Genomic DNA, 21,903 nt, shown 5'->3' on the forward strand with positions numbered 1-21,903 from the left:
CATTATTGTTAAGATTGAGGAGGTTAATCAAAATTTCACAGGCTTCTTTAAATTTCAATTCATACCAGGTTTTTGTAATGTAACAAGCAAGTATTTTTCCTTTGGTGTAGTGTGTTAAGAGTGTGATCTGAGAATCCTGCTTTACCAAAATTGTTAATGTGTCATTTGTGCTCTTTTTTTACGTATAGGGATGATACGTCCAGTTTCCCCAATATAAGGCGGAAGAGATGCAATAAACTCAAGGATGTACTAATTGGGGGGGGGGGATCCTTATATTCTGTTTTTAATTTAAAAGGTGGTTTTAAAAGTGGCATTAAGATTATAATGGTGTAGGATTCTATTAATTTTTTTGTGAATAGAATGGCTATGGTTTTACTGTAATCTATATTATTTTTGATGAACTTTTATCTCATCTTCTTTATACCCACTTTTACCTTGCGGTGTCGAGGGTTTATTAATGGTTTTACTGTAATCTATATGTATTTTTTGATAAATTTTTATGAAGAACTTTATTAATAGTATTTTTGCTATAGCCATTATTTATAAATGTATTGCTAATAATTTTTAATTCTTGTTTAAGAGCTTGTTCATTAGAGCAAATTGTTATAGCTCAGTTTTGGGGGTGTTAATGACTCCAAATTTTTGCGAAGGTGGTGATATGAGTTAGCATGTATATATTGGCTGGTACGTGTAGGTTTGTGGTAAACAGTGAAGGATAGACAGCCTGAGGGAAGAAGTGTGACTAGTGTATCCAGGAAAGGGAGCGAGTTCTGCTTTTCAATTTCAATAGTAAATTGTATGTGCTCACGTTGTTTGTTCAGGTGGTTAAGGAATGTGTTTAAAATTTGGTGACTGTGTGGCCAGATAACGAAAACATCATCAATGTATCTAAACCAAACTGTAGGTTTTAGAGTAAAGGAATCAAGAGCATGTTACACAAAAGCTTCCATATAAAAGTTAGCAATGGGGGGGTGGGGGGGGGGGGGGGGGGGGGGGGGGGGGGGGGGGGGGGGGAAGGCCCATGGCCGTAAAAAGTAACCATAACGTCGCACGTGGACAAAGAGAGGCAGTAATGTTCTACAGAACAAATGGAAATTTGTTCTGTAGAAGAAGAATTGTGTCACTGATTGGAACATTTGTGAAAAAGGCAGAAACGTCAAAACTGACTAATAAATCATATTCATAGTGCAAGTAACAGCAAGATGATAGGCAGGGCTGATGGAGAAAAACAATCTCTATTCGCTATCTCTTACTGACTGACAGTAAGAGATGATGAAAAAATGATGCAACATTTGAAAGCTGAGTTGGTAAAGATAAAGCAAGAGATGAAGCAGATGTGAAGTGAAATAAAGACAAATATAGATATGTATGGAAGGTGAAGACTGAAAATGAATGATGCTTGAATGAAAGTTGCAAGAAAAGATTCACAGTGGTTTGAATTATGAGGGTAGTCGGAAAAGTTCTCGGCCTCGACCATAGCAACACTATCGGCAAGATTTTGTTTTAACTAAGTTAGTACATCTGTCAGAAGCATGCATGTGAAACTGCAAGTCATTCTATCAAGTAGTTTGTTTTATATAGCTGTCTGAAGCAGGTGTTGTCTGTATCCCTTGAAATGGCAAATTTGAGTATCATGTGGTTATAAAGATTCTTTGTAAAAGAAAGTTTAAAGCCAAATAGAAATTCACTCGAAGTTCATAAAAGTTTATCACTCGTCTCCTTCTTTCTCGACAATTAAGAAATAGGCTGCAAGTTTAAACATGGCCGTACCAGCCTTGAAGATGATCCACATGAAGGATGTCCAAAAAGTGTAACAACACCAGAAATCATTTATCACGATATGGTATTGGATGAACTGCAAGTCAAGTGGTTATTTAATTAAACAAAAAGCTCTTCGGTTTTATGAACAGATGAAGCAATTGGAGCCGTCTACTTCCGCTTCCCAGGCAGATAAAGAATTTTCGGCTAACAAAGTATGCTTAACCGGGTTTTTAAAAGAGGAACGCACTTCATAACGTGAAGAGTACGAGTGAGGTTGCAGCAGCAGATGAAGCAGCAGCCAAAAATTTTCAAGAGAAGTTAGCCAAAATTATTGAAGATGGTGGATATTGTCCCGATCAAGTGTTTAAAGCTGACGAAAGAGGACTGTTTTGGAAGAAAATGCCTAGTCGAACCTGCATTGCAAAGTCTAAGAAAAAAGCAAGTGGGTTTAAAGCAAGCAAAGTTCGAGTAACATTGTTACTTTGTAGCAATGATCAGGAGATTTGAATGTTGAAACCCTCCTAGTAAATCAATCTCTAATACCACATGCTCTAAAAGGCAAAGATCTAAAACAGCTGCCAGTACATTGGATGGCTAATACAAAGACCTGGGTAAAACTGCTGTATTTACTGAATGGTTCAATAATTGCTTTGTACCAGAAGTGGAAACATATTTGAAGCAAAAAAGCTCTTGATTTTAAAGTTTTATTAATTGTTGACAATGCACCAAGTCATCTGCATTTAGAACATCCAAATGTGCAGGTAGTGTTTTTTCCACCCAATACAACAAACATTATTCAGCCATTAGATCAAGCCATAATTGCTACTTTTAAAAAATATTATGTTAAGCACACTTACAATTTATATTGGATAAACTAGAAAATGAATCATTAACAGTAACCGACATTTGGAAAATTTTTCTATTTTGGACTGCTTAAATAATGTTGCATTTGCTATTGCTGAAATAAGACCACAAACTTTAAATGCCTACTGGAAAGCAGCTTGGCCTGGATGTGTTGCAAACAGTGCAACTATTCAAACATCTACATTATCAGCTGAAATCATTAAAAAAATGAAAGAGTTAAAGAACAGAAACCAAATGGAGATTCAGCAGCAAGCCTTGAAGAAAACACTGATTGATTCAGCCAGAGAGGCATGTGGTGAGGTTGTCTGCAAGGATAGTCACTTAAACAGAATGGGCAAGGAAAGATTAGCAAAACAAGTGTTCTCTGACAGGTTGGCAGTAAAACAACCCAGAGGAAGACCAAGATATAGGTGGAATGATACAGTACAAAGTGCCTTAGACCAGCGCTTCCCAAACTGTGGGCTGCGGCCCCCTTGAGGGCTGTTAGTTTTGTTGAGGGGGGCTGTAAAATAATGAAAAAAAAATGTTTAATGTTTCAAGACTAATAAGATAGTATTATCAATCTGTATAAAAATATAAGATACTGTGCTATGTCAAATGTGTAAGATGCTAAAAACGTAAATTTTGCATTTGATTTTTGCAATCTGTTCGTGACGTTAGCCTTGTGGCTGTGTGCTTTGCAAACATATGCGTGGGGAAGGAGTGTCCTAGGTTTGATTCCCATCGGTGACGTGAGCAGCTGAAGGATCTTCCTCAGCCATATACAAGTTAGCCAGTCTTGGGAGTGAACAGTAGGGTATTTTCCCCAGTTTATCCTGGGATTTTTCATCCCGCAAAGCAAGCAAATCGGCCTTGAAACTCAACATTACAGACATAGGATACACCGAGGGCATAGGGCTGGCCACCTTATCCTGTGAACGGTTTGAGGTCCAATGATTAATAAATTCTCGACACCATAAGGTAAAAGAGGGAAAGGAAGATGAGATGAGATTTTTGCAATATTCACTGTGTATGTGTTGTATTGAATATAAATACGATAAATATTGTCATTTGACATATATTATTATAATATATGTCAAATATATATATTATTATAATATATGTCAATCAGTCTGTTCTTATCAGTCTTGATAAGTAACAGACTGATTTGGAGGAAAATTGTTGATAGGAAGTTAGTAATGATGTAAATTTTTCATGTAGTACTATCATATCCTGTACAACCCTTGAGGGTACATGGCAGGAATTTGAAGATGATGATGATGATGTGAGTAAACTAAATATATTAATATTCGACTAAATGTAAGTTCAGTTCGAGGATATTTGGTGAATGTCATTTGAATTAAGAACTGATTTGTAATGCTGAGGTAAGTAATTTTTTCAAAATTTTTCTAACAATACTGAGTTAATTTAATGTTTTTATTTGTTTTTTAAGTGTGCGAGAGAGACTTATTTAGTTTTGGCAAGTTAACTGGCAGTGATTTTGTCCAGTGTAAAATTTGCGAGGTGTACTTATAGGAAAACTTGATTTGTAAAAGGAGAGAAAAACTGGTGAGTGAATGTGCAATAAAAATTTTGAGAGTGAATGCAGAGAGAACAAATTAAGCGGCAGTAGAGTAGAGAGTATGCCTTATGTCATGTAATATACATTTATTATATTATCTGTGGACTGGTCCATCCCCTTCTTTCTTCCCTTCTTGTTCCTTTCCCCAATGCTATTAGAGTACTCAAGGGCTAGTGGTGAATCTTTCCTATTTTGCTATTTCATTTTGTTTTATTCATTCTTTTGCACTTCCTTCAGTGACTTCTGGACTCCAGAGGAGTGGTCACACAGGTGTCTGTCTCCATGTTAGGAGCAGCCTTTTAAAATACTGAAAGAAGTAGAAAAATGCAATTCCCAAGATGTTTGGTCAGTGTGAGGAAATTAGACCATCAATCTCCCAAATGCCACAAAGAAGACAGAAAGGCCAAATGGGACAAAGACCTGATCTAGCTTCTTCTTCCCTACAATATGATGGTGCTGCCTTAAGCCACCCTTGGAGGGCAGAACCCAATATAAAATACCATAAAAGGAAATACTACTCTATAACTTTAATAACATATAACGTAACAACACTGGAAACTCAGGATAGAATAAAAGAACTTGAAAATGAACAGAACAAGATAAAGTGGGACATTATTGGACTATCAGAAGTTAAAAGAAAAGAGGAAAACTGTTTCACACTACATTCAGACAACAAACTTTACTGAAAAAGACCAGAAGATTCAAGAACAAAAGGAATTGGCTTTCCTATAAACATATGAATTTTAAATAGAATATCCACATACAATAGCTTTTGTGAAATTAAAAATTAATGACAGAACATATATCAAAATAATGCAAGTTTATAGCCCAACTAGTGAAAGTGATGATGATGAAATGGAAATATTTTATGTAAATTATAAGATACTAAGAAATTATATATTTGGTTTAATCTGTTAATCAAGTGTAAGCAAACAAAGTTTGCACCTGAAGTATTTACAGGACTGAGGCTACTCATATATAAAAGCTAATGACTTCACATCACTTGCCTTAGTATCCCATAATGCAAAGCACATATCCTTACGGATATGTATAGTGCTATGCATTATGAGAAGGATCACCATCCAGACTGGTTTTAACCTTTATTAAGGTTTCATCAGTGGGAGCCAGACCCAGAGGTGATACTAAGGTTGAAGTAATGCAGCAGTCATATTTGCATATATGAGTAGCCAAAAGGTATCACACCTTATTGTTACAATACTCTGAATAAGAGATAGCTGTTGGAAGTTTTTCCACTTGGTTATACTATAACTTGAAGATACCAAGAAATTATATACTTGATTTAATCCTTCCTCCTCCTCAAGTATATAATATCTTAGTATACTTGGTTGGCCAAGTGGTCAGCATATCTGCTCTCCAGCCAAAAGGCTGCGAGTTCAAATCCCCGCCTTGGGATGTTTGTGATTGTCTGTGACAGTACTAGTAGTGATAGTCGGCGATAGATGGCGTTGGTGGTAGATGATGAAGGTTGGTGGAGTAGTGAGATGAGGAGTTGTAGAGTAGATGCCCTCCCTCGATGAGTCTTTGGACTCCCTGGAGGTGTGATGTAACATGTGGAAAAACTGCCGACGGCTATCTCTAATCCAGAGTATTTTAATAATAAGGTGTGACACCTTTTGGAAACTCATATATGAAAATATGAGTTCTGCATTACTTCAACCTTAGTATCACCTCTGGGTCTGGCTCCCACTGATAAGACCTCAATAAAGGTCGAAACCAGTCTGGGTAGTGACCCATCTCATAATGCAAAGCACTATACATACCTGCAAGAATATGTGCTTTGCATTATGGGATACTAAGGCAAGTGATGTGAAGTCATTAGCTTCTATATACGAGTTGCCCCAGTCCTGAAAATACTTCAGGCACAAACTTTGTTTGCTTACACTTGGATAAAGGATTAAACCAAGTATATAATTTCTTGGTTTCTGTAATTTATAGTATAACCAAATGGAAAAACTTCCACCTAGAAATATTTTATGAAGATGTCAAAAAAGCAATAGATGAAGATAATTGTCGATACACAATAGTCAGGAGAGATTTTAACTTGAAATTGGGAATTAAGAGGGATGATAATGAAATGTGCAGGGAAATACGGATCAGGCTTTCGGAATGAAAAGGGAGACATGCTGATCAACTTCTGCAACTGACTAACTTCAAAGCTATGAATACCTTCTTCAAGAAGAGACCCAACCAGTGGCTGCCTGTGAAGTTTTAAGTGGGGGTGCTGCCCATACAAAATAATTAAAAAAAATTTTTTTTTCCTAATTAATAACCAATTTATTAATAAACTAGGGGCTTCACCCCCTGGCGCCCAATCCCCTGTGTTCCGGACTGGTAGGCTGGTTCTCCTTGAATTTTGAAAACTCGAAAGGGGGGGTTCCCCCCCTTATTCAAACCTTAGTCTAGCTTATTCAAATCCTCTTGCAAGGCTACTACATCTGCACTATTACTAATAACCCTTCCCAGCTTCACAATATCCACAAACAACTGAATATCCCGTGCAATTCACCGACAATGTCATTGATATAAAGTTAAACAATATAGGTCCCAGTACTGAACCATGTGGGACCCCACTTGTAACCTTCTGCCTCCTTGAAACTGCCTCACCATACACAACTCTCTGATACCTATCAGACAGCCAATCCTGAACCCAGTTGACTAACCCGACATCTAAACCATGTACTGCAACTTAAATATTAGCTCATCATGTGCACCCTGTCAAATGCCTTCGCTAAATCCAAGAAAATGGCAGTATATGCCTTTCCCTCATCTAATGTTCTTGTAACTTTATTATAAAAAGCTAGCATATTACTAAAACAAGAGCACCCCTTAACAAATCCATGTTGGCTCTCACAGATAACATCACCCTCATCTGCCGAATGCTATATACGATCCCTCACTACTTTCTCCAAGATCTTAACAACTACTGATGACACACAAACTGGCCTATAATTAGACATTTCCTGTCTGCTACTGCCCTTATGCAATGGCACTATCTTACTTTTCTTCCATTCCCTGGGCACCTTTCCCATAGCCAGACTTTCATTGAAAAGCCAGGTCAAAGGAGCTGTCAGTTCTTTAGCACATTCTCTCAAAACTCATGGTGAAATACATCCAGTCCCACAGCTTTACTGACATCCAGAGTACTAGTATTTCAAACACACTCTCCTCCTGTACCTCTAAACCTCGAACCTGCCCTTCCCTCTAGTATTAAAATGTACTCTTCCAGGATGAAATACGAGTGTTCATTGAACAATTCCACTATGTCTTCTGCATCAGTCACTCTATTCCCATCTTATCCCACAATGTCATTTTTCCACAATAATAATAGAGATGATTAAAAAAGGTTGAGATATTCTAAAACAAGAATTGAAAATCCTCCTCAACAGATGCATCAAAAAAGGAGAAACACCCCAAATATGGAATATTGCAAGTATTATTTTACTACATAAAAAAGAAAGTAAATTAAAACTAGAAAACTACAGACCTATTAGTTTTTTATCTCACATTTATAACCTTTTCACTAGAATTATAACCAATAGATTAGAAACACGACTTGATTCAATGAAACCCTCTGAACAAGCTGGTTTCAAAAAGAACTTCAGTACAATAGATCATATTCAATCAATAAGCCTGCTTATTGAAAAATGCAAGGAATACAACCTTCCTCTTCACATGGCCTTCACAGATTTTAAAAAAGCTTTTGATTGCATAAAAACATCATCAATAATAGAAGCTCTTAGAGATTATGGCATTTAAAAACAATTTATTAACATAAAATATATTTATGGAAATGCTGCATCAAATATTATTCTTAATGAAATAAGCAAAAAATTTCACGTAAATCAAGGAATAAGGCAAGGAGACACCATTCATCCCAAATTCTTCACATTAACACTACAACATATGATGAGCGATTTAAAATGGTCCAATAAAGGAATCAACATTAATGGAATTAAATAACCTAAGATTTACTGATAATATTCTTATTATTGCAAACAATATGAAAGATTTAAAAGAAATGATAAAAGTTCTAACAACTAAATCACTAGAAATTGGATATTAGACATTGATTCTGAGAAAACTAAAATAATGACAAAGCTAAAAGGATATGATGAAAGGCACAATGTTAAGTCAAAAAATAAAGAAATTAAAATATTAAAAGATGAGTATGTACACTTAGGAAAATTGTTAACAATGAAGAAACAAGGAGTCATGGAAGAAGTGAAAAGAATAGGAATGGGATGAATAGCGTTTGGAAAATTGACATTTTTAAACAGCAAAATCAAGGACAAAAGATGGACAAAAGTTTTACTGGAGTGGCAGCCATATGAAGGTGAAAGATCAGCTGGAAGTCCTGAAAGAAGATGGTCAGATGATATAAGAAAAACAATTGGAACTCTTTCAAATTCAGAAAAGAAAAAAAAAGAATCAAATTGAAGTATTTTCTGGTCAAAGCATTGTCTGTCTCCATGTGTTGAGGCTTGAGTGCTGGGAGGACATCATGTTGGAGGTGGAATATTTGCAGTACTAGGAAATGATTACAAACTAATTTCAATGGTTCCAATATTTCGTAAATTACGAATAACTCTTGTAATGCACTCTCAAATACAACACAATACTAAGTGAAATGTGGGTGACTCTAAAGTCCTATCTAGGTGGTGTGCCCTATATGGGCATTTCTAAATGGCCTAGGATGTAAAGTGGGATCTCTGATAATTAATGTTTCCCAAATTTTGACAAGTTTTATGCAACCATATTTATTTAAATACAGTTGATTTCTGAGTGCCGCCACAGATTCTCAAAACAGTCTTTTCTTTTTTGAATTTATTATGGTGTAGCATGGTGGTTTTTCTCCAGGAGATCCCATGGGTTTTATCTAAAACATGGCCTGCAAGGCCAGATTGACCATAGTCATGATAGCATTCTACTCTGACCTTTTGGTTATTTCATTATTCTTCCTACTTTATCAACTGGAAACAGGGTAAAGTTCCACCCCACCTTGTTCCCATCACAATAAATCTGTAGGAATTTCAAACATTTAACAGTGTTTGTTAATGTTATTAATGGATGTGACTGCCTAAAATACAAGACAATTTTAAACTATATAGCTCAACTATGTATCATTAATATACCTCAACCCTGAGTGAGATACTCAATACAAGTATGCTGATTTTGAAGTGTCCAAAGCCAGGTAACAATTTTATATCTGACCAACCTCATCACTTACAAACTTTGGGACATTCCTACAAGAGTAGCTTAAAATTGCTATGAATACCTGGAAAGCATTAGCAAAATCCATGCCACATTCATTTCAAGTTCTTATTAAGATGCACAACACACTAAAGATGGTCTGGATAAACAATATTACACAAGTATTCAGATTCTTCAAGACAGAGGAGAAAAGGGGGCATCAGTTTAGTAGCCAACTTCCTTGTGTATACTTATCCATTCACTAGAAAATAAAGAAATAAATAAAGGATAGTAATTTACGATTCTGTCCTTCTGGTAAACTTTGTATTTTTTTTTTAATTATAATCTGCATACTTCGTTTAACAATGCATTCTGTGTATGTGAAATAATCACTGCGGTATTTATGCAAAAATTGTGGTAAACAAATACTGGAAAGGCTTTTTTTTATTATTAAAAATAAGTATTCTAAAAACTGCTGAGAATATATCATTTCGTTTTACTTACAATGAAGGCATGAGTAATAATAAAAAAGCGTATCCACTGGAAGGCTACCCATTTCTGATTTAGAATACTCATTCAAACACTATTCAAGTTGCAAGATAGGAAGATGCAAACTCTGAAAATAAAATTTCATTGAGAATTATTATAATCTATCTTATGGCTTCCTTTTCTTTTCTTTCTTTTTTTTAAATAGACTATCAATAAAAAAAAAATTAGAATCAAATGAAGCGACTTAAGGAGCGTCCCGCCTTGGCAACAATCGTAACGAAACGACTGTCAATGTTCTGTTCATTGCGATGACTATTCAGTTCAGCTCTTGTATATTTTTAACATTTTTTTTCTCAAAAAGTGCACAGTGTTTATAAAAAAAAAATGCATTATACATCTGAAGAAATGATAACAACAACAAAAAAAAGGGACACAGGTATATCTATCCCACCTCCTAACCGCATTTCAAAAACAGTCACAACTTCAGTCAGCCATTGTCCATGTGCTTCACTGTTATTTTAGAGATGAATAGAAAATATGTTCCCGAATATATTTTTCCAACCTTTTTTGGGATTTTTCATTATAAAATAATATTATTTATTTTATAATCCTCAATTATCATTATAGATGTCAATATTGAATTTCTTGTAATATATCTATGAAATGCGGCATAGCATTTTAAGATGGCTGCTTCTGTTTACATAGTGTTATTTATAGTTGCATTTTTTTCCAAAACTTATGTCTTGACTGATGTCCCAAATGTCGCGTATAGTTATGTAAACGAAGAGACATTTTCAGAAGAATTATTAATAAAGCCATTACCAAGTGGTCATGTATATGCATATTTCAACTTTCTTCTTTTAAGAAGTACCGGTGTTAACAGTGCCGGTCCATGTAAGATATGTTCTGAATGAAGTTATTTTCTTGATTGCATTCTTATTAACTTACGATTTCATAGTTTAGTTTAGACCTTTTGGTAGGAAGGGACCTAAATAGTTATCGAGCTTCTTTTTTTTTAGGATTAATGTGTTTAGAAAACGTAGTTAATTGTTATTGTGTGCCAGATATGTTCATACTAGCAGGAATCTCCAACCGTTCACTGAAAAAGAAAATAAAAGGAATGACAGTGATATCTGTTCCTCTTTCTAATGGCATGAGAAAAGCCAGCTTGATTTCAGATCCCTGTACAATATATTCATTCTCAGCTTGGTACTTCCTCTCCCTCCTTGTACTTCCTTCATAATTACATGAACCATCTATTTCATTCTTATTGTTTATCCTTCTGACTTTTAAAGCAGCCAACCAAAGGTCTGGTCTTCGACATATGCGTGTGAACTTTTTCATGTCTTATCATCCCCACAGAAACCACATAACCAGATTATTATTATGTGACACCATCAAGGACTAATCAAGGGAGCTCATTCTACCAACTCCCCTTCTCCACCACTGAATCCACCAAATACACAGAATGGCACTACCATCATCTACATGCAATGCCATCTACTTCCCACCACCATTCTCATCCCTGATATTTCTGTATGTGGGATGATGAACTCAAGTTTCCAGGAGGAAAAAGTCCTGCTATCTCCTTATGAGATCAGCTAACTAACCTTCAATTGAAAAAGCCCATGTAATGATTCCTGTCATCATGATGAGAATTGAAAGGTGCAATGTACTGTCGTTCATCCAATTGTACTATGGTGATTATTATTATTATTATCAACACCTGACCTCCATGGAGTCAGAGACTCATCGTGAGAGGTACTCACTATTGCATACAATGCTCATCCAACCTCATCTTAAACTGATTCAATGTGTCCATATCCACAACACACTCAAGCAATACATTCCACTCACCAACCACATTCCATACAAAAAACCTGCTTCTCACTCCTCTGCTCATACCCTTCCTATACAGTTTCCAGCAATGGCCTCTTGTTCTACTTCCCTCTCCAATTCTATGAAAAATCTCTTCCATATCTACCTGATAACAATCCCTGACCAGTTTATATGTCTCAATCATATCTCCCCTCTTCATCCTAATCACGAGGCTCTACAACTTACATTCCCTCAATCTGTCCTCATACTCCACATTCCAAAGATCTGACTACCTTTGTGAATCTTCTCTGTACCCTTTCCAGCATATCCTCATCACCATGAAAACCCTGTGACCAAATCTGTGCACAATAATCCATATGAGGCCTGATCAAGGCCTTATACAATGGAATCATAACCTCTCTATTTCTGCATGTTAGGGTTCTCTGCATCATTGCACAAGATGTGATGTCTTCACAACTCGTGCAATGTGGCCCCTGAATTTCAGGTCCTTGTCCACATCACACCTAGATCTCTCATCTCCTCTACTTTGTTAAGGTTTCCCCACCAAGTGTATACTTGGCATCCCATCGTTGCTTACCAAATCTCAAAACCTTACACTTGGCAACATTGAACTGAAAGTTCCACTTACCTATCCATTCATGCAATCTATTCAAGTCCTCTTGTAAGGCATTAACATCAGCCTGACTGTGCATTGCTCTTCCCAGTTTTGCATCATCTGCAAACAGCTGGATATCACTAGTTAAACCCAACCCAATATCATTAACTTTCTCTTTCGAGATACTGCACCCCAATATACAACTTTCTGATACCTATCTGACAGCCAGTCACTGATCCAACACAGAAGTCTGTTATCCAATTCCATCTCTTTCAATTTAATTAAGAGCTTGTCTTGTGACAGTCTATCAAAAGCCTTTGCAAAATTCAAGTACACCACTGTATATGCATCTCCTCTGTCCAAGGTATTTGTCACCTTGTTATAGTACATAAGTAAGTTAGTGAAACATGGTCTCCCCTTAACAAACCCTTATTATCTTAGGATAACAGTCTTAAAGGAAGAATAACTTTATTTTTCTATACAAATTATTATTTTTTTGTTTTTTTTTGTTGTAATTTTGTTATTTGGAGGTTGCATTAGTATTGGTTATTATTACCAGACACTCAAAGCAGTTCATCATGAAAGGTCTTCACTATTAAACAAAATATTTATCAGACCATACCTTAAATTTATTTGTGTCTATGCTTGCCATGTACTCAGGTAATGCTTACCACTCACTTGTTACTCTCCAGGCAAAAAAGCTGCTCTTCACTCCTTTATGCTACAGCTCACTAACTCCGGTACTTTTTCAGATGTCTTCATTTTCGCTGCATTCCTCCACTTTATGTAAAATCTCTTCTGTATTAATCTGGTATAATCCTCTCATTGACTCAGCTTTATCACTCCTCCTCCAATCCACTAAGCTCTTAAGAGAGTATATTATGCAGGAGCCACACACACAAAAAAAAAAGTTCTTTTTACTCCTCATGAAATTGATTATTGCCACTCATATCTCTATATCTATCTTCATTCATTTTACACCTACCTTATTTAATATTTTGATGCTTGGAATACATATAGGGAGATTTGACACCTCATATATAATGACATCTTCTGATGAGATGATTAATTCCAAGACCCTCAATCATAATGTGCCCTCTGCTACATACTATCTGAAGTAGTTATCCCTCAAAACCTTAGAAAATTCATTTTCTTTACTTCTGATTGCTTTCTCATCATCCCAGTCTACATTGTCATAATTAAAATCATCCATAAATGATCACCCTTTTCTTATTTTGTTAGCTAATTTGCAACATACATTTCATGGTCACTACCCTCCACATTACCAGTCTGTAGCAACAACAAACTAAGATTCTCTTCACCTCTGTCTTACGCAGTACTACTTCAAAACCTTAGGGGACATAACTCTTTTCTAACATCAATAGCACTCCATTTCTCTTTTTACTCTTTATATCTTCATAAAATGAAGATATATATATGTACAATAAGTTTGATGAATGCAGATGGTATGGAGATAACTGAAGCAGATGAAATAGTTGAATTGTTAAGTAAACACCTTGCAAGATATATCACCCAGGTGGAGATATTGCAATAACAAGAGAGAGAAGGGCCAATATGGAATTGCAGATAAATGAAATGGATATTATTATTATTATTATTATACAAGTATCTCCGTGGTGTCAGAAGACTCATCATGGTGGATTCATTTGTTCTCACACTAACCATCATTGACAAAACCTTGTTATCTCTTATACACTATCGTATTTCTATTCACCCAGTTTTCGCTACCTTTCACCAATTTTTCCAATATCTTGACCACCACTCCTGAGACTGATTGCCTATAATTTGCCAGCCTCCTTTATAGTGGTGGCTCGTGGCTTGAAATCATGAGAGTGCTGCAGCTTTCGAAATATATATATATACGCTTTAAGTACAGTGTGTATGTGTTTGGATAAAATATCAAAATTATTGTAAAAATTGTAAAAAAAAATTAAACATTAAAAAATATTGTTTATTATCGATAAAATTATACAGTTTGGTATAATTCAAAATTACTTAAAAATAAAATATATTCTTCTTGTTTTGTTTCATGAAAAAATATTGTTTATTATCGATAAAATTATACAGTTTAGTATAATTCAAAATTACTTAAAAATAAAATCCATTATCATAACCCAAATAATGTTCTAAAATAAAAACTATAACAAATGTTATGTCTTTAATTATAATGCCAAAATATTTAAAGAGACAGAGTAAACACGATAAGCACTACGAACACACCACTACTACTGGTGCAAACTGCATATAAACAACAGTGGAACTGTGCGACGGACAGTGCTACATTACGCTAATGCGGCACTTTAAAACAGCTTGGTCAGAGGAGCTTATAATTCTCTTGCACATTCTTGTAATGCATGGCTGATATGCCATCTAATCCCATGGCCGTATTCATATTGAGGTTATGCAATATTTTAAGTTCCCTCCATTTCTTCAACTTCTATTCTCCTATCAGTCAATGCCATATCTGACATTGCAATGTCACTACCTAGATGGTATATCCCCTGCAAAATACTCACTCAGTAATTCAACTGCTTGGTTTGGTTTGGTTATCTCCCCACCATCAGCACCTTTTAAAGTCATCCATAGCCATTTTTCCTTTTACTTGCCAGATAGTGAAAGAACACCTTAGGAATTCTTTTAGCCTTGTCAGCTAGCTTTCTCACATAATTAGCATTAGTCATCTTTGCCATATTGTGACCCTTCTTGCATGTGCCTTATACTGTTCATGGGCATGCTGATCACTGTTTTGTTTTTAATCCCTCCACAACCTTTTCTTTGTGTTCAACACTTGCTTAATGACACAATTCATCCATCTAACTCATGCCCAGTTTATCCTTCTGAGTCTAGGTATGCATTCAGATACTGCTTTCTTCAAATACCCCCTTGACCTCCTCCCATGCCCCAACAACATCTCTTTCCTCGAAATTCTTATGCCATTGCTCTGCTGAAAGCTGTCTCCTCATCTTGTCATAATCACCTGCTTTTTAAATCCACATATATCCCTTAACAGAAAATTCTACATCTGGCAATCTCCCAGGTCAAGACTATAAGATCACTTTGCCAGCTTGATACAAATCCTTCTTTCCATCAAACACACAGGCCATAGGTCCACAAACTATACATCATTCTTTCTGCACAAGATTTGTATTGATTCTTTTATGCCTCCTCCTCAATTTTCCTCTGTCAGGAGACTTAATTTTTACCTAATTACTGTTCATTTGTTCTTCGTCTAACAACTCCTTCACATCCTCCCTCATAGAATATCTCTCAACTCTCAGATGATTAGTGCAAACAAGACAGTAATTTCACCTTACCCTTTTTGCATCCAGTTGGCATGACTAATATCATGAATTTTTGAACCAGGGAAACATGATTTTGTTATACTTTTGTTAAGTACTCCTCTGATCAATGAGTCCCATACATTATTTCCACCAGAGATAAATTACCCTCTCTCCTTGCCAGGTGTCTTATTTTGGACAGATGAGCCACTCCGTGGAGATTAGGACCACGTCGCATTCTTGGAATCTGAAAAGTCTGACCGTGCTTATGCTTACCATGCTATTGATGATAAACACAGAGGACTTTGAAATCACATAAATTCTTCACTACAGTAGATTTAAAATTGATTGTTTCTTGAAACTTGTAAAACTTTGACATTGTCCAAATTTTAACCACTCTAATTATATTTGAACGCTTTGAGAAGCAGTTGTGCTCAACTTTTTTTTTTTTTTTTTTGAATAATAATGAATAACTTATGTAACCTTGCATTTGAATTATTATTATTATTATTATTAAAACGTCAAAGATAGAAGTCAGAGGGAGCCAGATCTGGGGAATAGGGTAGATGACAATTCATAGTCCAAGTCCCTTGATTTTCCCATTACCAAAACACCTCTTTGTGTGCTGGTGCATTGTCCTGATGAAAGATGATTTTTTTCCTTCTGTAAACTGGATCTTTTCTCACAATTTTTTTTTTCTAATCTGGTTAAAAGATCAGAATAATATTCCCCAGTTATTGTTTTACCCTTTTCAAGATAATTAATAAACAAAAATACCTTTAGCATCCCAAAACACCGATGCCATGATCTTTCCTGCTGATGGAACCGACTTTGTCTTCTTTGGTGCTGAACAACCAGCTTCTGTCCACTGAGACTTAGATTCATTATTACACATCCACAGTAATAAATCGATGCACAAAATCAGTTTTAATCTTGTTAAAATGCTCCAAGCACAGTTCAGAGATTTTCATTCAACTGTGTTTTTGATCTGCTGTGAACAAGCGCCTCATCCATCTTGTGCAAAGCTTTTTCATTTGCAATTCTTCATGCAAAACATATTCTACACATTCTTTTGAAATGCCTATAGTGTCAGCAATTTCATGCACTTTGACTCACCAGTCATCCAGACTATATCATGCACTTGATCATGACTTCTGGTGTTGTTACACTTTTTGAACGTCCTTCATGTGGATCATCTTGAAGGCTGGTACGGCCACGTTTAGACTCGGCAGTCCATTTCTTAATTGTAAAAAACAAAGGAGAAGAGTGCTTATAAACTTTTATGAACTTTTTCTTGGTGTTAAACCTTCTTTTACAAAGAATTTTATAACCGCACAATACTCGATTTTATTTCGAGGGATACAGACAACGCTTTTGCTTCAGACAGCTGTGTAAAACAAACTACTTGATAGAATGACTTGCAATTTCACATGGATGCTTATGACAGATGTACCAACTTAGAAAAAATAAATTTTTCCGATAGTGTTGCCATCTATGGTTGAGGCCGATAACTTTTCAGACCGCCCTTGTATTTGTTTAACTGTTGGTTATGCATTGCTTGTGTCTGATACTGCCTTAGCATTTTTCCTGCATTACAGCATCTTTGCTGCACAGTTCAACAGCCCAATGTATTGATAGTAGTTGACCATGGAGCTCCTCATAATCACTCACCATATAGTTCCCAATATGTACCTTCTTGACAACAACCTTTTTCTGTTTGCCCACTTTCCAAACTGGTGCCTCATTTACAACCACATCCTATGAAGATATCACCAAATCCAACACTAAAAACTTCATGTTACTTCAATCACATGTTGCTTAAGATAGTTATCCCCCCAAATCGTATTGTGCGAACCTTAAAATCCTTAAGCATTCACAATATTCTGATAATGTGTTTCAGTCACCTTTAGTTGTAAAATATTTTATATGGATCAGATTATGAAAGAAAGTGGCAGGCATTAAACTTGATATCAGAATCAGAGATATCAAACTTACTCCTTGTTTTATGTAGATGATGTTGACAAATCCAGTGCAAGTTTCCAGGATTCTTTAAATAAACTGAATTAACAGCTGTAACAAACTTGGCATGAAAATCAAACTTGGCAGTAAAAAGAATGAAATACTTTTGGAAGGAACTTTTTTTTTTTTTATTGAAATAGGCAGGAACATGGAAAACTTCAACTACATTCTCAGTGGAAAATCTATGGAATAAAATGTTTCAGCTATTTAGTCCTAAGTTTTAGTGAAAATGGCAAATGAAATATGGAAGTAGACGATAGAATAAACAAAGCTAGTATAATTGTGAATCAGTTGAATGAATTTTTATAGAATAAGAAAGGAATTAGCCAAAACACCAAACTGGCAGCATATAAGACGGCGTTCAAGCCAGTTTTAACTTATGGATCTAGGTTCAAAAGTTAAAACTGGCTTGAACACCGATATGTGAGTTCTGAGAAAAATTTGGAGATTGAATCAATGGCATCAGTGACAGAATCGTATTAAAAATGAAGCCATTAGGTAGGAACTTCAGTGTTAGCATTCAAAATGTGTGAGCAGGGCTAATCTGATTTGGTATGGCTATTTAAACAGAATGGAAGAGGAAAAGTTAGCAAAAATATAATAGATATATTGTATGTTATGTTGTGTTTCATTTAGCACTTTTGCAGGATTACGATTATCCACAGTATTGTAAAATTCTTTAAGTCTCTGTAGCACAATTGAAAGACCAATGGAACATTGCGCTCTTCTATTGGAAAAGACCTATGTTTGATTCTCATCGTGACAAAAGGAATCTTTATATATGGACTTTTTCAGTTGAAAGTGAATTAGCTGATCTCATACAGAAATAGCAGAGATTTTTCTCTAAGAAATTCTAGTTTTTCATCCCACATACAGGCAAATTAGCCAACAGGATACATACAATTTGCAGACACAAAAATACTGTTGGTGGTGCGTGTGTGGCAGATGATGATGTGTATTGATGGTGGATAGTGTATGTAGCACGGAGATTAAGTAGAGGAAATAGTGAGTAGTTGTGTGGTGGAGTAGTGTGCCCTCTTGCTAGAGTCCAAGGACTCCTTAGAAGTGTCAAATAATAATAATGTGTTTTTTGTCCAGATGGCAGGAAAAAAGATCCAGAATAAACCCAAGATCTAGGTAGATTGTTGTAATTAGAAGTGCCCTTTAAGACTATGATATGACAATATTGCAGATGTTGAGAAGTGATAATTTGGAGGAAAGTTTTTATTGAGATCAGAAATAATGTAAACTTACCTATGTAACACTGACATAATATCCTGTATACTCCTTAAGGGTACATATCAGAAAATTGATGATGATTATGATAAATTCTATTTTTGTGTACTAGGGTCAGTCATTATAAAAATATAATACAGCCAAAGAGTTTTGGAAATTCAATAAAAAGTTGCTTTGAGAAAGGGAGAGAGAGAGGTATGTGAATTCTTTGCTTTGTTGGGGTGAGGAATTGCTTGTGGATTCTATTATCACTCAGTTCATTGAACTTTTGATGATTTTATATGCTGGTGGTGAATGCAAATGTATGCCTTCATAGATTCATACATATATGCAGAGATGGACAAGGAAACAAGTTAACAAACAAAGAAGAAAAAGCAGATGGAGAGAATATTTTAATGAATTATTGAGTAAGAACATTATGCCTGCAATTCAGAACTATATACCAGCATAGAAGATGAATCTTGTTTTGATGGTAACTGTAGAGCTACATCAAAGCAAGAACTAGGCGATGTAGTACATTCATTCAAGAACAACAAATTTCCAAGAATAGATAAAATTCCTGCAGAATTGCTGAAATCAGAAGAAAAGAAACTAGAAGACAAAAATATACAAATTAACTATATAGAACAAAGAGTAAATGGCAAAAGAATGGAGAAAGAATCTGATTGTCTGCTATATAAAAAGAATGACAAAGCAATTTATGGAAATTACAGAGGTATTTCTATGTTATGTACAATATACAAAGCATTTACTTCTATTTTTAAAAGCAGATTAAACCCACTTATGGATAACTGATGTGTACCAAGTAGGTTTCAGGAAAGGCAGATCTGCAGAAATTTTATCTATTCCTGGAGATTTGTTGTTGAATGAATGTACTACATCACTAAGTACATTCATTCAGAATTATCATAGAAATTTTGGGAATTGGATATAAATATTCATCACATTTTTGTTGATTTCCAACAAACACATGATAGCATTAATAAAGAAAAATTATATGAGATTATGATACACTTTGGATAAGCTAGTTAGACTTACAAGATTAACAATGGAAACACCTTGGAAGCATAGGTTAAAGTACTAAATGGTTTGGTACAGTGGCGTAGCTAGAGCTGTTGCAGCCCGGGGCATTCCCTGAGTTTGCTACCCCTCTCAATACACACCAGAAATACTACAAAAAGTCAAAACGATGTATAGGGAAATATTATGTTTATTTTTGAAGTAAAACTTTAATTTCAACATTCTAAAATGTTTTTTTTTTCTTGCTTTTCTGTTAGCAAAATCGTCGATGACATTGGCGAAGTCTATTTCTTAGTAATGTAGGTAATTCTTAATCAATTTTATTTAGAAAAACTCATTTCACAACTAGAACACTTACAGCAATTATGAGGAAAATTCGCAGTAGTATTACAATATTGGAACTGAGTTCTCGAGACTGTATTTCAGAATTAACTGCAAAAGTTCAAAAAGGTTCAAAGTGCTGCCCAGTGCAGACCACCCATCCGCATCCTCTTAGCTACACCACTGGTTTGGTATGCTTGCATTTTTGTAATATGATAGTGAATGGGGATGCTATTTACTTGTACACATTGTTTCACTCCCATCTTTTGAAAGCATATTTGTGATATTTTGTCACCTAATGCCTTTTATTTCCCAAGGTGATTAGGCAGCCAGTCTCTATCTTTAGTCATCACCAATAGCTGACTTTAGATACAATGGAATAAGAGTGAGGCAGACAACTGCTGTTATTTCTCAATCTTAAACTCACTTGTTGTTGTTGTTATTATGTGACGCCTCCATGGAGTCCAAGGACTGATCGTGGGAGGGCATTCTACTCTACTTCGCTAAATACATCTCACCCTCTCCACTACTACTTAATTCTCCTGCTATGATACTATTACCATCTACTGCCATCATCACCAACAACACTAATTTTTGTCTGTAAATTGCATGTGTTCTGAAGTGTATTGTATCCAATTCCCAAAATTTCTATGATAATAACTATACATATCTGATCAATTGTAGATTTGCCTTTGCTGAAACCTGCTTGGTATACATCAGTTATCTACAATATTCTGTGGCTGATTTTATCTGAGGTATGGTATTAAAAATCTGAGTTTTTGGAAGGGGTAAACCTGCTTGCCTGTGCCAGAGGTCAATTAACTTAGGAACTTCTTTTTTTTTAAAAAAAAGACCCAGATAAAATTTCTCTAATCAGCATCTAGAATTAAATCTATGTTTTTTCTTCTGATATTGTACTTGAAACATTGCCACAAAGGTACACAATCATCAGTTTGTGATATTTATTTATTTTTGTGATTTTATTTGTCTAAATGAATCTGTTTGGCATGGTTAAGGAGTTACATATCCAATCATATGAAAATGGTGTTTCACTGATATATGTTAACATAATTCACTACACCTTACTACAGCAATTTAAATATATCCTAATATAGAATTTTCCTTTCACTGCTGGGAATATATAAGCTAGCAAAACTCTCCTTGCCTGGCTTAGTTTCTTTATAATCTAAATTAAAAAATCACTTGCAAAACTTCAGATATTTTTCGGTTGAAGTTTAATCAAAACTGTGACAGATAAATTCTGTTTTATTGAAATTCTTGCTAGCATTTTTTATACAGTTATTATTATTATTTTTTTTATTATTTATATGGGTACTCCATAGAGTCAAAAGTCTCATCGTAGGAGACCCACTCTGTCCATACCTATCATACATCTCCTTAAACCTATTCACTGTTGGAGTGCTCACAACCACTTCTTGCAATCCATTCCACTCATTCCCCACTCTCCAAAGAACCTAATCCATTCAATATCATTTCTGTCATTGCAAAATTTAGCAATTATGTGATATTTTTTGAAACAGGTGGAGATACTAGGGTACCCAATATTCGTCACATACATATCTTTTCCCTCTCTCCCCTCTCATATGGTAATAAGTATCTTTCTTTCAATCTATTTTAGATTTTTGCTCTCACTATATATATATATATATATATATATATATATTTTT

General features: G+C 35.2%; 2 protein-coding genes across 4 annotated transcripts in view; one reads left to right on the plus strand and one right to left on the minus strand.

The window, feature by feature from the left end:
• The window catches only part of Jarid2 (Jumonji, AT rich interactive domain 2), a 557,336-nt gene extending 546,971 nt beyond the window's left edge, over positions 1 to 10,365 (minus strand). For all 3 annotated transcript variants that reach the window (XR_016549859.1, XM_090408748.1, XM_090408747.1), the window contains exon 1: positions 9,902 to 10,365. The gene's annotated coding sequence lies outside the window, so the exon portion shown is untranslated. The remainder of the gene's footprint in view (positions 1 to 9,901) is intronic.
• Positions 10,366 to 10,569: 204 nt separating this feature from the next.
• The window catches only part of PIG-T (phosphatidylinositol glycan anchor biosynthesis class T), a 179,442-nt gene continuing 168,108 nt past the window's right edge, over positions 10,570 to 21,903 (plus strand). The window contains exon 1 of the mRNA XM_090408085.1: positions 10,570 to 10,780. Within this exon, the coding sequence (XP_090264211.1) occupies positions 10,570 to 10,780 (211 nt within the window). The remainder of the gene's footprint in view (positions 10,781 to 21,903) is intronic.

This window comes from Typopeltis vanoorti, chromosome 18, assembly GCF_054136105.1.
Source record: "Typopeltis vanoorti isolate ZY-2024b chromosome 18, IOZ_Tvanoo_1.0, whole genome shotgun sequence".
Taxonomy (NCBI): Eukaryota; Metazoa; Arthropoda; class Arachnida; order Uropygi; family Thelyphonidae; genus Typopeltis; species Typopeltis vanoorti.